General features: G+C 40.8%; 1 protein-coding gene across 8 annotated transcripts in view; it reads left to right on the top strand.

Annotated features, from left to right (window-relative positions):
* DNAJC6 (DnaJ heat shock protein family (Hsp40) member C6) overlaps positions 1–16,588 on the top strand; it is a 131,332-nt gene that overhangs the window by 77,190 nt on the left and 37,554 nt on the right. For all 8 annotated transcript variants that reach the window (XM_019731705.2, XM_019731704.2, XM_074334864.1 and 5 more), the window contains exons 2-4: positions 10,712–10,862; positions 11,948–11,997; positions 12,102–12,250. In XM_019731705.2, the coding sequence (XP_019587264.2) occupies positions 10,712–10,862; positions 11,948–11,997; positions 12,102–12,250 (350 nt within the window). The remainder of the gene's footprint in view (positions 1–10,711; positions 10,863–11,947; positions 11,998–12,101; positions 12,251–16,588) is intronic.

Below are 16,588 nucleotides of genomic sequence, written 5' to 3' on the forward strand. Positions count from 1 at the left end.
ATTCCTTTCAGTTTTATTGTGTGGGATACTGTCTGTTCATAGTGTAGTGCTTAGCATGTAGTAAGGGTCCTTTGACAGATGTGCACCATGTGTATGTTGTGTGTAGTATATAGTATATACACATCAACCTTGACCTTGTAAACAAACAGTGTCCGTCCATGGTAGTTGCTTCTCCACTGGAGAGAAACAGTTGGATATTTCTCTTAAGCGGCCTGCTTGCAATGGCAGCACCAGAATTTCTGACTAGGAGTTGCTAAGAGAAGACAATTTTATTGGAAGGAGAGGAGGCTGAGAACCGGGTCTTAGAGTTCACTTGCGTAACTAACACAGTGCTTTCCTTTGCTGCGGGTATTATTTGGAAGGACTGTTGCAAGAGTCTCTCCATCACCCTTTGAGGCCTCTGTTGTCTCCCCCTCTGCCCATTAAATGGAACTGAAGTGCTGGAAAGAAGATTTTTGCCTGATGTTTTTCATTGCTGTATTCTTTAAGCAGGCCATCAGTCCTTTGTTATCTGCGTCCTCCATCAGGGACAGGGTCAGATAACAATGAGGACGTTTTGTCTGTTCCAGGCAACAAGGCCAGTAATTAGAGGGAAAGGTCATAGTCCCTTTAATGCAATTTAAGCCCTGACAGTTTGATTAGACTATGGAGAAAAAAACATTTGATGGTCCCTCACTTCCTGGAGTTGAGAGGCCATGTGGTGGGCAGAACCCTTGCTGTTTCTTCAGAGTCCCATTGGGGGGTTCTGATCTTATTAAATAGATTTGATCATTATTATTTCATAATGATGAGCTTCTTTATTTGGCCCCAGTGTTGGAGAATAAAGATCTCTTACATAGATCTATTTCCCTGGCATACCATAAATACTTAAAATATTTGTTGAATCATATTAAGCAATATCCATATATGTTTTATATGAGATTTTGTTGTCTAGAATTTGGATTGGCAACTATGGCCTGGTTCTGATGATCTGTGAAGGTGTAAAATATGTTACGTCCATTTAGCTGGAATTTCCCCGGTATTGACAGCCTGTGAGTGGCCTTTATTCTACACAGGTCAGTTTTGGTCCCAATGTGGTCCTCATTTTGCCTGCATTTCTCATTTTTTCTACTCTTACAATTTTTTCTTTTTTTTTAAACATCTTGGATCCTTTTGGGAAAGAAAAGCTAGTAATGGTTACTTAATTAGCTCCTCTTATGTGTCTGAAGATAAAAATTTCTGCCTGGTCTTCTGATGAAATATGAGTCCAATATTAGTCCAATGAAACGCTTGTTGAGTTTCATGAAATCTTCATCACTTAGGCAAGCAAGGTCAGTGGGTACTGGAAGACACAGGGCTGCAATCAGAAATTCAGAGAAGTGTGAGGAGACAGTGGAAGCATCTGGTTACATTTGCTGCCTACACTTAGGCAAAGGCCGTCTCTGCCTCCATTGATGTGTTTGGTCTTCCTGGCCCTCCCTGCCATCTTCTCTCTGCATTCCACAGCAGCTCAGTTTCACATACATTTATTGAGTGCTTACTGTGTGCCAGGTACTGTGTTAAGATTTTAGAAGGATGTGAAGAAGCATAGAACATGGTCCCTGTTTTTAAAGACCCAAAGCCTCAGGGGGTGGGGGCAGACCCATTCACAAATAATTCTAATATAGGTTAGACTCTTCTGAATCCTAGGATGGAGGTGCAAAGTGAGGTAAGGGAATGAAGGCATGAGAGACAAAGTCCCTCATGAAAGAAAACAGGATGGAGAGGTGGATACGTGCAGGGGCTTTAAATCCAAAAGGTCCAGTTTCATGCTGTCATGACTGCTACTAAAGCCTCAGTTTCCTCACTGGGACTCCCACCTGCCACTGTGCTTAGTTGTGAGGGTCTGCTTTGTGGAAACCGCTTAGCCGAGTACCGAATCTAGAGTACTCATTTAATAGATGGCCTTTAACAATGCCGAAAGAGTCGGAGACTTTTCGAACTGGAGGGGACTTAGGTAATCATCTAATTCATTCCCGTTTTTATATTCTTTGAGGCCCTGAGTCTGTGATTCTCCCATAAGCCACATAGCTCGGGAAGGAGCTGGGGCTGCTCCTCCCACCAAAGTCCTGAGAAATGGGTATAGAAATACCGTACACATTGATTTGATGGTGTCAGGGGTGATAATAAAATATTCAGTAAGTGGTAATAATGTAAATTAGTATATAGATATATGAGTATAGAATGTATAGACCTTTTATTCTCTAAACAAATGTACACATGCACCTATAACTTTACCAGGTGATAGTATTTATAGCACAATCTATCATTCTAATCTGTCATTTTGGTGTTGATTTTTGGACATTTTTAAGAGTGTCCTTGTCACTCGCTAAATGATCGTCATTTCTGAGTCATGGTTTGAGATAGGGAGTGGCATCAGCTCCTTCCACCAACATCCCCATTAAACTGATTGTCAGAAGGGCCCCGGCACCTTGCTCTAGCTGCAGAAGGGCTGAACATGCCGTTGACTTGTCGGGGCTGTGATGCCCTTGGATGCCAGTGCTCCCTGCGTGGTTCAGACCCTCCGCGCCTGAGTCGTTGGTACCTCCTGCTCCTGGCCTGGGCCTGCCAGGGCTGAGCTCCCCTGGAGCCGTTGGTAGATGCTGCACATGCCCAGGTCTGCCTCCTTGGTCTGTTGAGCAGCTGCCAGACCTGTCCATATCTAGGGCTGCTGCTGTGCAGTGTCACCAATGACTTGTAGCTTTAATAGCTCATAGTGCGTGCCAAATGGTACAGAAATATTTCAGTATTTCAAAAGCCAGTACCACGTGCAAATAACGTATACCATTACTAGATCGCTTCAAGTTGGGAAGGCGGAACCCCAGGGCTATAAAGAGGTTCACCTCTGTTAAAAATTTGTGATTCTGAACTATCAGAAGTGAAGAGTTTATATATGCTGTAGCGGAAGCTCCAGGCAGAGATTCTGTCCTTGTTTACACAACTCCAGTTGGCTTTGTCAACCCTGAAACTGAACATGGCCTATTTTGGTGAGGCTTGCCTAGCTTTGCTGGAGACAGCATATTTCAGGGCTTTATTCTTTCCATTCCCCAGAGCCACCTGGTAGCTGTCATTTGTGCAGTGCTTACAACACCCCAGGCACTATGCTAAGGTTTACAGAACTTTGTCTTACGTAATTCTCACCACAATCCTAGTAATATTCTATGAATGCTTCTATTTTACAGATACGGAAATCAAAACTTTGATCAGTTACTCAACTCCTCTAGGCTGGAGTCTGGTCAGTAGCAAAAGTTGAATCCAAACCAGTTCTGGCTGACCTAAAGCCCATATATTGACTGTGGTGGCTTTGTCCCATGCTTGTCCTTGTTTGGCATAGGAAATGTTGATTTTTTTTGCTTGATTTTACTTTTTTTCTGTGAAATTATTTCTAGTTGGATTCCTGAGCATTCCATGGTAGGTGGTCAGTCCAATGACTTAATCACATGAGAGCTGAATTTCTAAGAATTAAAATAAAAATTCCTGATTGTTTTGGAAAATCTCACTCTTTAAAATTGCATTCACATACATGGTCTCATTTGTTTTTTTTGACGCCATGAGACATGTAGGCAAGTTTCTTAATTTGTTCCAATTTATAAAGGGAGATGAGGCCTCAGAGGAGTAGAATATCATGCTTAAGGTCACAGTTTTTAAGTGGAGAAACTAAGTCTCCAGTCTAAGATCTCTGTCTTCCCAAAGTCCGTCCTCTTTTCTCTAAGCTTCCCTGAAGTAGGATGAGTGGAGAATGAGGGTTAAGCTGCCTTTGATTCTGGAAGCCTTGAGCTTTTCCATGATGTATCTAGTTGTTATCCCCAGGTGATCCATTTTCTCTAGTTGTGCGAAGCACAAAGCTGAAAAATCTGTTATAAACGAGGTGAAGTCTTCTGTGGTGATGACACTGGTTCTTTGCCCCTTGCCAAGTGTTGTGGAGAAGAAATAGCAGTTTCCAGGACAGGGGCTAATGGTGCATCTCTGCAAGGTCCCTGTAGTTTGGGGAATTTCTGTCCTGCCGTTGCCAACTTTGTAGAAGCCAGGAAAGGACACCTGTGGCATCATGACATAGAAATAACCACTGAGGAAAATGTATTGTTGGTGAAAAGCATGAAGATCATCCTGCCAAAATCCAGATTATTGGTCATCTCTTAAACAGAACACTAGGGAATAATAACAGTTACTGGAACTGGATGACCAGGACTTTTCTAGAAATGGGAAAGGTGATGCTCTGTGGAAGTGTGTTTGGGGAAGCACAGAGGAAGGATGTTGTCCAAGATCTTTAATTGTCACCAAGAGCCCTTTGCCACCTCTTCCCTGTCCGTCATGTACTGGATTATTTGGTATTTACATCAGAGCTGAGACGGTTACTATCACAATAAATCAGGGTCTCACGTCTTAGAAAAAGAGCCAAGTATTGAAGGGTCTTCTTGGTAAGTTCCCAGCTTAGTTGAGTTAAAGATTCGCTTAGGGTTACTCAAGGGCTTATGGGCAGCATTTATCTGCCTCTCACAGGTTGGCTGGGAAACTAAGTGACTATGAACGAGGATGAATTATGCACAGAGGAGGGTGGTCTTCTACAGCATGGAGGAAGGACATGGTGAACTTTAATAGCATAGTACTTTATTTTATCTAACATTTTAAGCTGTAAAACTCATAAATGTAAATTATACAACATTTAGAAATTACAGTCAAACAAATAAAAGAATCACTCATCATTTCCCCACCTACATAGATACAATTACTATAACTCTTTTGAAAATTTAGCAGCTAAGAGCATGGACTCTAGAGCAGCCCGCCTGGGTACAAACGCTGGCTTGCTAAGTGTGGGACCTAGGTGCGTCCCTGATGTGACTTTGCTTCAGTTTCCTCATGTGTAGAATGGGGGATAGCAATGGATCTTCTTTATAAGGTGGTTGTAGAGATTCAATACTGCATATAGAGAACTTAGATCAGTGCTTGGGGAACATAGGCTTTCGGTAAATTTGAGTTGTTATTATTTTATGGTTATTAAATCCTCTGCTATCTTTCTTTAGACTCCAATGTTTTTCTTTTACAAAAAGATTAAACTGTGCCTATTGTAGAGTCTGCTTAGTTTTACGTAGCCATTTGTCATGAGCGTCTGTACACTTCTAGAGTGATTTAACATCTAATTATGTGGAATAATATATCACTTTTAGTCTCTTGCCATTATAAATAACACCTCAGTGAATATCTTTATTTGCTCAATACTCGTATTTGCGTACCAACCTCTTCTTTTGATGACAGTACTTTATGGGGGAGCATACTTTTTTAGGGTTCAACAAGTGGAATTATATGCAGATATATATATATATATATATATGTCATGGGTGCTTATATTATATGAGCAGTGGAAGCATATGTGAGGAATAACCACTGTGCATTATGGACTCTCCAGGACAAGGCCTCTGTCAATATTTTGCTTCCTTTTTCATAGTACTTCTCACGGGGTTTTGCCCATGGCTGACCAATCAAATTGATGTTTATGAAAAGTAGCCACACTTAACTTTTCCTGTATTTCTAGTTACATTAAGGCAATTAAGACCATTTGCCTTACCATTTGTGCTGGTCTTCTTAAAAATATATTCTGTTCCAAATAACTATCAAATCACCTCAAATCATTTTTGGAATGAAGCTTGGTTTAAATAAATGAACAAACAGCTAACAGTTCATTGGGAAGCAGAGATTCTCTCCCAGGAGATAACAAATTTTATGTCACGGAGCAAGTGAGAACTGGTGAGGTCACACATGTGGTGAGTTCCCAGGGCTTGGGAGGGAAAGGATCCTGCTTGTTGTCTTGTAAACAATAGGAATCCCAAGAAAACTTGTTTTTTTTTTAGTTTTTTTTTTTTTTAAATTAGTTTCAGGTACACAAGACAAAGCAAAACTTAGACGTTTATCATTTATATCCCTCACACTGTGTGAACCCCCCTCCCCCCATCCACTATCCCTCTGTACATTCCCAAAACCTCTCACCTTCCCCTTATCCCCACCCCCCCCCGCCCCTCTAGCAACCCTCTGTTTTTCCTCCATGTTTCCAAAACTGTCTCTGATTAGTTCATTCACTTATTCTTTTCTTTAGATTCCGCATATAAGTGAGATCATATGGTATTTGTCTTTCTCTTTCTGACTTATTTCACTTAACATAATGTTCTCTAGGTCCATCCATGTTGTTGCAAATGATAAGATTTCTTTCTCCAAGAAAACTTGTTGATTACACCTTTAGAAATGATGGGGTGGGGCAAGGTGCTTGTCTCTTGGTGGGCTTAGATTGTAAAACGACAAGATATCTTAGAACAAGAATCTACCTGGACCCTTCAAGGCACAGCTCTGGATCTTTCTCATTGGATGGATGGCACTCTCACGCTCTTTTAGCTCCCACCCTCTGGGATCTTCAAATTCCTGAGGACCCTTTATTAAGCCCAGGTATTCTTCTCACTGGGTGCCATTTTAGCTGAAGCTTTTAGAAAAGTATCAGAAGTTGTAAGCTCTGGATTCCTAAGAATGCAAGTCTTTTTTAACCATCTGGTACAGGGATGATAAAACTTCTGTAAAGGGCCAGATAGTGAATACTTTAGATTTTTGTGGGCCATTAGGTCTCTGTCCCAACCCTCAGCTCTGTCGTGCAGCATGAAAGCAGCCATGGAACAGATGTAAAGGCATGAATGTGGCTGTGTTCCAGTAAAACTTTACTTATAGACACTAACATTTGACCTGCGTATTGTTTTCGCCTTTTATATTAAACCTTATTCTTTGTTTGACCTTTTTCAGTCATTTTAAAATGAAAAAGCCATTTTGATTTCACAGACTGTACAAAAAATAGGCCAAACCCACAGGCTGGATTTGGCCCGTGGGCCGTAGTTTGTCGACTCCTGATCTATAGTCTTTTTTTTTTTTTTTTTCCCTGCATCCCTTTCCAAGGGCACCGTTTCCCTCTTTGTTGTATCATTTTTTTGAAACTTCTCTTCTCTCAGCTGGCTGATGCTCAGCTATCCTTTGGAGGGTCTGTGCTGTTGGCCGTCACATAGCTCATCAGGGAAAACCAGAATACCTACCCCAAAGAACCTTTAGGGCAAAATCAGATCATTTCCTTCTCTTTTTTTGTGTCCTGGTTAGCTGGACATATAATTTGGGTATATGAAGGTTACAGATGGACTTTGACACATAGTTCTGTTTCTGCAGGGCTCCAAGGCTCTAATGAGCAGAAGCGTGCAGCCTGAGTGATGTTGAGAGTCTGATTTTTAGATAATCAAGGATATTTATATCTTTTAATAGGTTGGTGCTGTGGAATTCTGTTCTAGCATGAAATTGAGACTCAGAGAGAAGTCTGGATAATCAATTTGGTGTCATCCCTTAGAACAAGAATATATTCATTTGCTTATTCATCAGCTTTGATTATTCTTTGCAATTTCTAGTAGAGCCTCCTTTTCAGAGAGATACCTAATAGTGACTGAGATAGCACTGGCTCTTGTGATCAGGATAGAAGGACCAACAGCCAGCATTTATTTATAGGTATATGTGTGAGCCTCTAAATGGCATGTAGGACTGTAGTAGGTACCTCAAGTATGATTTAACGTGTAGCCGCCTGGCCAATAAACACCATAAAAGATAAGCCTCTTCGCTACTAGTTGGGGAAATCATAAAATAACAAAATGAAATATTGCTTCATACTCATCAGATTTCTAAAAATTTTAAAGTCTGACAAAATCGAACGTTAAGGAGCATATAGAGTGAGGGAGCTCATATACGTTACTAGCAGCAGTTTACACAGATATGACGACTTTGGAAAATGATTTGTCAATGTCTAGAAATTTGAAGATGTGCATATCCTATCTACTAGCAAATTTCACTCCTAGGTACAACTTAGAGAGAATCTCTTATATGTAATCAAGTTGATGTGTTTCTAACTGTATTGTTTGTTTTAGCAAACAACCTTAGTGTCCATCTTAGTGGGCAATCTTATTGTCCAACCTTAGTGGGTAATGGATGCATATTTTAAGTGAGCTAAAGTTCCACGTGGTACCAGCATAGATGAGTTTTAAGTGATGGGGAGTGAAAAAAGTAATGCTGCAAATAGAAAACCATTTATATATAGCTTAAAAGCTTGGAGAATAATATTAATATATTGTGTATGGATACCTACATATGTAGCAAAAGTTTAAAGAAATTATTTGGAATGATAAGTATTAAATTCAGGATAGTAGTGGGGGAAGAAAGAGGGATGTGGTTGGGCTCAAATCCCACCTATGCTGGTAACGTATTAGCTGTATACCCGTAGACAAGTTTGCTAACCTCTGTGCTTCAGTTCTCTGGTACAGAAAATACAAGAATAATGTTACTTACCTCATAGGTATTCTATGAGTTAAATGAGTGAGTGTATGTAAAATGCTTAGAATAAGACCTAACAGATAATAAGTGCTATATGAATGCTAGCAATTATAGTTCTTATGTACATGAATATTTTATTCTTTCTTTATTTGAAAAAATCTTAAAGATTGCAAGTTTTTATTCACAACTGTTTTAGTATTCTAAAAGATAAGGACTATTTTTTCAACATAACTGTAATATCGTTATTATACCTGAAAATTAACAATACATTTTAAATATCAAATACTTAATAAATATTCAAATTCCAGTTGTCTTATAAATACCTTGTTTTTTTTTTTTTTTTTTTTTTTTTTTTTTTTTTACAGTTTGTTTAGATTGAGTTCCACACATTGTGCTTGGTTAATTTGTCTTTGAAGACTTTTAATCTTTAGATTCCTCATCCAACTTTCCTTATTCTTGCAATTTACGTTTTTAGCTTTGTTGAACTATAATTGGTATGCAGAAAGTTATACACATTTAATGTATATATCTTGTTGAGTTTGGACATATGCATAGATTTGTGATACTGTTACCATATGAAAGGTTCTAAATATATCCATCACCTCTGAAAATTTCCTTGTATTCTTTTGTGTGTGTGTTTTGTTTTTTGATAAGAACACTTACCATGAGCTCTATCCTCTTACCACATTTTAAAGTGCACAATAAATACTGCAATTTTTAAAAAATAATAGATGTCATTCTTGCCCTGTGCTATCATGTAGTTGAAAAGTGACCAAAGGTTAAAAATATCAGCGTAGGATTTTAGGATGAGGCATAATAATAGTATAGCTACAATCCATTGCCCCTAGCTATGTTAGGAACTATGCTAATAGCTTCATATGCACTCATTTAACCTTTTCCTATGAAGTAGGCTTATTTTCATCCCTATTTTATAGACAGGAAGAAAGAGGTTTAGAAGGACTGACGTCCCAAGGTCACACAGTTAGGAGTAGGGAGGCTGGGCCCGCACCCTGGTGAGATTGACTCATGCTCTTGACTGCTGGCTGTGTAGCCTTCCTGGACATGGCTTGCATTAGCCTTCTGCTTCCTTCCTGTATCGGTCTTTATAAGCTAAGCTGTGTTGTGGTCGTGAACATTCCCCAAATGGAAATGAGGTGGCTCCTAATAAGAAAGTGTTAATCTTTACTTGTGTTGTGTATTCGTCAAAGTTCAGCTGGGAACTCTGCCCCAAAGCTGCTTTCTCTGTGACCCAGGAGATCCTGGAAGTGACACATTAACACGTTCATTCATGTGTCTGTCATAGGCTGGAGTGTATCATAGGCTAGAGTGGTGGTGGTGCTCAGTCGGGGGTAATTTTGCCACCCAGGGGATACTTGCCAATGTGTGGAGACCTTTTTAGTTGTGGAAACTGGGGGACTGGGAGGGCTGCCATGGTGCTATCTAGTGGGTAGAGGCCGGAGATGTTGCTAAACACACTACAATGCACAGGGCAGCACCCCCAACCCTCAACAAAGGAGGATTTGTCCCCAAATGTCAACAGTGCCAAGGTTGAGAAACTCTGGGCTAGAGCTAACCAGCAAGTACCAAGTTATGAAGCTGTAAGGGAGAAGAACCTGAAGTAGTGACCTAATAGCATTAATGACCACCATGCAGCCTCAAGCCTAAAATAAAGGCTTGTAATAAAGGCCCTTCAGAAGATGTTTCTCGTGTAGGAGTGAACTGTTACTTCGAGGGATAGCTACGGAATGGGCCTTCTCACAGTCACTCCATCAAGGGGGCATTTCTAGGCCGCCTGCTGCTCTTCCTCGGCAGGCTCTCTGGAGCAGCACTCTCTGAAAGAAGCACAACGCAGGCCACATGTATAATTTAAAATTTTCTGGTATCCACATTAAAAAAGTGAAAAGGAACAAGTGAAATTAATTTAAGAGCATAATCTGTTTAATTCAGTAGATCCAAAAGGCTGTCATTTCAACATGTAATCAATGTAAGCATATTATGACCTACTTTACGTTCTTTTTTTGGGGGGGGACTGTCTCTGAAATTTGGTGTGTGTTATACCCGCAGTCCATCTCAGTTCGGAGTAGCCACATTTCAAGTGCTCAGTGGGCACATATGACTCGTGGCTGCAGTTCAGGACACGCAGTTCTGGAAGTTTCTGTTCCTGGGACGGAGGGTGGCACTTGCCTTGGGCTCTGAGAACAAGCGGCACCAGGGTAACCCAGAGTCACTCAGTTCTGAGCGCAGGATGTAACTTCCAGGAATGTTTGTCCCAGACACTCAGGGATGATCTGGGAACCAAGAGGGGTCGGTTTCCTGTGTAATCGGTGCCATCACCTTCCTTTTCTGTTTTCATTGGCAGGTGCCTCGTCTCCAGACATGGAGCCCAGCTATGGGGGCGGTCTCTTTGACATGGTGAAAGGAGGTGCAGGGAGACTCTTCAGTAACCTGAAGGACAACTTAAAAGACACCCTCAAAGACACATCTTCCAGAGTGATACAATCTGTTACCAGGTATGTGTGTTGTTCTCAGTTGAGTTAATGGACCTCAGTGCCCCCAAAGGATCTGGTTACCTGCCAGCTGCTTGTCTGGCTGAACGACTCTGGTTTTGTGAGATAATTGCATGGGATCTGATTGAGCAATGTCACTGAAGCTATAAAGTTGAGTCCTTCGGAAGCTACAAGCACAGGCTCCCTGGTGCATGACAGTCTAGTTGTTGCCATCCCTGGCTTTCAAATCCAACATCCTGGGTTCTAGTGCATAACCTGCCTTTGTTAACCATGAGACCTAAGGTAAGTTAATTAACCTCTCTGAGCTTTACTTATACACCCTGGTAGGATTCGTGTCTTCGGGTGGTTTGAGAATTAAATGAGATACTAATGGTTATGTAGTCTGAATAAGCAATACTCACGGATTGCAATCAAAACAGAATTTTGGTTTTCTATCTTAATAGCCCTTTAAAATGTATTTAATGGGAGAAGGTTTCTACCTATCCACTGTATGAAAACTTGTACCAGCAGGCCATATGAATTCTTTTTTTATTCTTAGGTATTAGAAAATTCTGGGGTCACTTGAAGTTAAAGGGTGTAATTTTAAATAAGAAATTCAAATGTCAAGTCCAGTATATTAATGAACGTTTTAATCTTTGTTCAAAAGTAAAGTTGATCCCTTACCTCCAATCCTCAACTAGGACCTTATAGACAAAGAGAAGAGGTCCTTTGTTCTTTCTCCATCACTTCCTGCCCTACCCACTAGCTGCTGACACTTACGAGAGACATTTTCCTATAGGCAAAGAGGCTGGAACAGTCAGTTTTAATAAATTGGCATTGCTCTTTATTTTGAGTGGCTTCTGTTTATAAAGTGTTATCTACAAAGGGTATTAGGGTACACCGGTTGGGGTGGTAGATTTACTCTCTTTAGGGTGCGGGCTGTCTGCTCTCAACAGTGCTTCCTTGTTAGAGAGAAGACCTTGAGGGAAGTCAACATAATGCCAGCTAGACAGAAGTGTCCCAGCTAATGATGGGCCAGTGATAGAGAGACAGAGAGCTCGGCATATTTAGGTTATTTTAATGAGTGCCCTTTCCTGTTTCGCTTCCAGCTACACGAAGGGAGATTTAGACTTCACTTACGTTACCTCCAGAATTATTGGTAAGTTGTTCGTGTTTGTGAACTGCTCCGAGTCAGCTTTCAGTCGCTGCCCCTCACGACAACAGAGCTGTTTCACCCGTTTTCTTTCTCTGTGACCCTCCCAGTGATGTCCTTCCCTCTGGACAGTGTTGACATAGGATTCAGGAATCAAGTTGATGACATTCGAAGCTTTTTGGATTCCAGACATCTGGACCACTACACGGTGTACAATCTGTCGCCTAAGTCTTATCGAACTGCCAAGTTTCACAGCAGGGTAAGCAGTTGTCGCTCTGGGATCACATGGCTGAAGACATGATGATCGATTTCCTCTTTTTTCCGATTTCCTCTTAAGAGCTGTCCTCAAAGCCTTTGCCCTTAGACCCACGAAGCTGAAAAACTACAAACTCTGCACATTTCTAGCCACAAAATATTTATTAGGCTGTAATGAGATATTCTGAAGGGTTTCTTTGGGTGAAGATATTTGCAGGAACGTTTATCTGTCCGTGAAATACCACCTGATTTGGGATGGTATTTGTGCTTGGTTGTGCTTGGTTGCTCAGTGGTGCTTGGTTGCTCAGTTGTGAGGGCACATCGCTGCGAGGCTCAGTTGGAGACAACTGCTACTTAAGGCGTTTGGCTCCCTTTCTGTGGTAACACTAATTAGGCTTTTAACCCTTTCTGATTGCTCCTTGGGCATCACGATGAGGCAGTGTGGCTAGACCAGTACAGACGCACCAGTATTAATGGAAATCGCTTTCTGACATTCAGTAGAAGTGCTTCTTTCATAAGTGTTTCTTCAGTCTACATTGTAGGGTTGGTAATGATATTACTAATATTAATAGTCGTGAGAGTAGCAGCCAGCACTTACAGAACATAAATACTGGGCCAAGAACTTTACATGTAGTGTCTCATTAAACTCTCTCCACAGTCCTCTGGGGTAGCTGGAGAAACTGAGGCACAAAGAGGTAAGGTACCTTGCCCAAGACCACACAACTAGTAAGTAGCCTAAGGCTTCTGCTCTTCACCATGACCCTGGGCTGACATTATTACCTGGACAAGCTGGGTTGTCCTCCTAAGGAGCTTTTAGAACTAGGCAGCGAAATAGTCCTAGTTTCAGGCTGGCGAAGGAGCATGACACTGCCTTTGGTTTGAATCTGATGTCGAGCCTGATATTTCTGGCCACTGACTTCTTGATTTACTCACTAAAAGAAGGCTTTTTCTCTCTCTCAAGAACATCTTCAAATATCTTGACTTAGCCTTTCTCTGTGGTTGGTTCTGCAGCGACATCTGGGTCTATTCATAAATAGAAAGGGTTTTCTTTGTACATGGGACCCTTTACAAGTGAAACTTGATTTTAAATATGTAAAATGGTAGCTGGTTGTCCATGCTGTGTATCTAGGATCTCAGCTTTGATGTCAGAACACACTGTGCTCCAAATCTCAGTTGCCATTGATAATCTCTGGGCCTCAGTTTCCAGGTCTATGAAAAAATACAAGAAGGTTGATTTGTATGTTCTCTAAGACCCCTTTCTGCCCTATTGTTCAGTAAGATAAGGGAGAGTCTTTTAAGGACTCTCTTCTCAGAGTGTTCCCAAATAGGCAAGAGGTAACCCAGTGGTTCTCAAACTTTCGTGTACGCCAGAATCACCTAGAGGGTTTGTCACATACCCAGGCCCCGCACCTGTGATTTGGCAGGACAGGAGTGTGGTGAGAATCTGCGTTGCTCGTAACTTCCTGGGTGCTACTCCTCTGTCACCCTGGGGACCGCTCTCGAAGAAGCACTGATAAAACCATTCTGAAGGGGTTTGGTCTAAATTGGCATTCTACAATGGAGATTTTAAATGCAGTGCTTTAAAATTCCCTATAATTAACTGCCCTTCCATCCCGTATTCCTTCTATTACGTAATTCAGAGCAAGTGAATAAATTTCAAGCAAAAATGTGGGTTGATATTTTGTTTCTAATTCAGATGCAGATCTTTTGAATTGATTTTTTTCTTGTTTGGAGACTCAGTGCCATCATTTTCATAGCTGAAGGGCTGTGGAACATCCTGCCCTAATGTTTTGTGGAAATTATATTTCATCTTGAAAGATCTGTGATAGTCTGGACCATTTTCCCTCTGGAAGTAAATAAAGATATAACATCATTATGGAAACATTTGTACATATGAAGATATCTGTTTGGGTAGTATTTGTAAAAGCAGTCGCTATAAAGATATCTAAAGAAAGGTATCTATTAGTGTAACTACATATCTTGTGACCCGTCTTTACAGTCTTACCAAAGGAACCAGGAATTACACAGCAAATTATGTCTGCTGCAGGCTGCTCTCACTTGCCCAAGAAGGGCAGGACGTGTGTTTATTTTATTTACTACCTAGAATAGTGCCTGGCATGGCTAAAATGTATCTCAGAAGAATGAATGTGTCAAGAATTGTTAAACACATAGGTATAAAATAAATATTTAGTTCTTGTTCTCAAGGCACTAAAGCCTCGCTGGAGAGAGAACCCAGGACATTCTAAATAATACAACCCAGGACAAATGCAAATAATATGTACACTATCTACTAAGGGAGTTTAAGGAAGGGAGGCAGCAGTGAAAACTGGACTTTGAAGCATGAGTAAGTCTTGCATAGCTGCAAGATGTGGGGTTATTCTTGTCCGTGAAAATTATGTAATGAATCTTAGAGGTTCTTCATCATCTGGCTTCTGCCTGCCTCTCCAGCTTCATCTTCCACTGTTCTCCCTGCTCCCCCACCCCATGCTCCAATCAGGGGAGACACCCCGTCTCTGCATGAGCTGCTCCCTCTCCCTAAAACCCCTTCTTTGTTAGCCTAACTTCACTAAGAGGAAGATTGCCACATGCTGTAAGGCTTTTTCGATTCTTTCCCCCTAACATACAGGATTGTATGATGTCCTCATCCCTAGCCAGATAGTCCCAGAACTCTGCAGAATGGAACTAGACCCTCTGAGCTGGCTCCCGCAGCCCTCAGTTGCATATCAGGTAGACAGTCCCCAAACTGTAGTATATTCACCTTTAGCTCTGCTTTTGATGTGGGTTTTGTCAAACTCCTAGTCTTTTCTTTCCCCAGTACTAACACTGTGAATTGATTTGCATCTTATTGTTGCATTACTTAGAAAGTTCTCTTCTCATCTTCCAGTCCGTTTCTTCCTCTTTTAGGTCAGTGGAGTGCTAAGGCTGCAGTTAAGTCTTATTTTAATAAGTGTGCATGGCAGAGTCTTCCATAAATACTAGTGTTGGAAAAGACCAAACAGGAGACTGGTTTTCTTTACACACTCAGGTGTCCAGCTCTGTCTGTATTTCTGTGCCTTAAGACCGGAACTCAGTCACTTTACATTTGTATTATGTGATGTGTGTTTGGAGATGCGGGTGATAGTGGCAAAGACAGGATCTTTCCGGGAAGATTTTATTTGCGGAGGGGCATCGTTCTGTATTTTGATTAGCTTTTGTGCTTAGACGTCACATGGGTTGAAGGAATCCTATGCAATAATCAAAAAGCACTTTTCTTAGTATTTGTTTACATAAAAGAAAATTAAAATAGGACTCTGTGTTTAGTCTCAGTTTTAACAGAGGATTCAGCTGAAAACAGCACATGGCAGATAGATAGTCCTGCTTTCAAAGTGAAGGGCTAGAATACCTGTTCAGAACCGTAGAGGAGGTATTGAATATCAGTTTTTTTCCATTCTTCTTAGCCAGTACCCACCTTGAAGAAATGACTAGTACCGATGTTGACATAAAGTCCTGGAAACTTAACAGATGCATCATCTATCCTGATATCCTTAATCTGAGTTAAACAGACATGGGTTCCCTGTGTATTTAGATCCATGGATGGGCTTCAGAGGGTTTAAACATCTGCTTCCACTCCCTTTTTTTTTCCTTTTTTAATTGTGGTAAACTATGCGTAACATAAACTTATCATTTATACCCCTTGTAAGTGTACAAATTCAGTATCATTAAACACACTCCAGGGTTGTGTAGTCACCACTATCTATACAGAACCTTTTTTTTCATTATCCCCCAAATAAACAGTGTACCCATCCACTCCATGAGTGTGTGTATGTGTGTATCTGGGTTCAATTTCTGCACAGGTTTATAGCTGTGCCCTAGAGTATCAGGAACCACCACTTTACACATTTCTTGATGTTACTGTTGGTACCAAGTCTAGACTGGTTCTGGTTTCTACATTCTGAGTAAAGCTATTCCAGTGCCCCCTTTGAGCCTTCTTCCCCCTCTGCTCAAACAGGAAGGAAGGTATGCTGAAGGAGCCCTTTAGTAACATAGGAAAAATAAACCTAGCTGGTTCTGTCAGCTACCGTGTTTCCCAGAAAATAAGACCTAGCCCAACAATAAGCTCTAATGCGTCTTTTGGAGCAAAAATTATTTATATTATATTATAGTAAAATAAGACCGGATCTTATATAATGTAATATAACATAATTATAATATAATATAGTATAGTATAGTATAATATAATATAATACCAGGTCTTATATTAATTTTTGCTCCCAAAGATGCATTAGAGCTGATGGTCTGTCCGGCTAGGTCTTATTTTCAGGGAAACACGGTAGGTTTATTTTTGACTTTTTTGACTCATTTT

Source organism: Rhinolophus sinicus, linkage group LG06 (assembly GCF_036562045.2).
Source record: "Rhinolophus sinicus isolate RSC01 linkage group LG06, ASM3656204v1, whole genome shotgun sequence".
Lineage (NCBI taxonomy): Eukaryota > Metazoa > Chordata > Mammalia > Chiroptera > Rhinolophidae > Rhinolophus > Rhinolophus sinicus.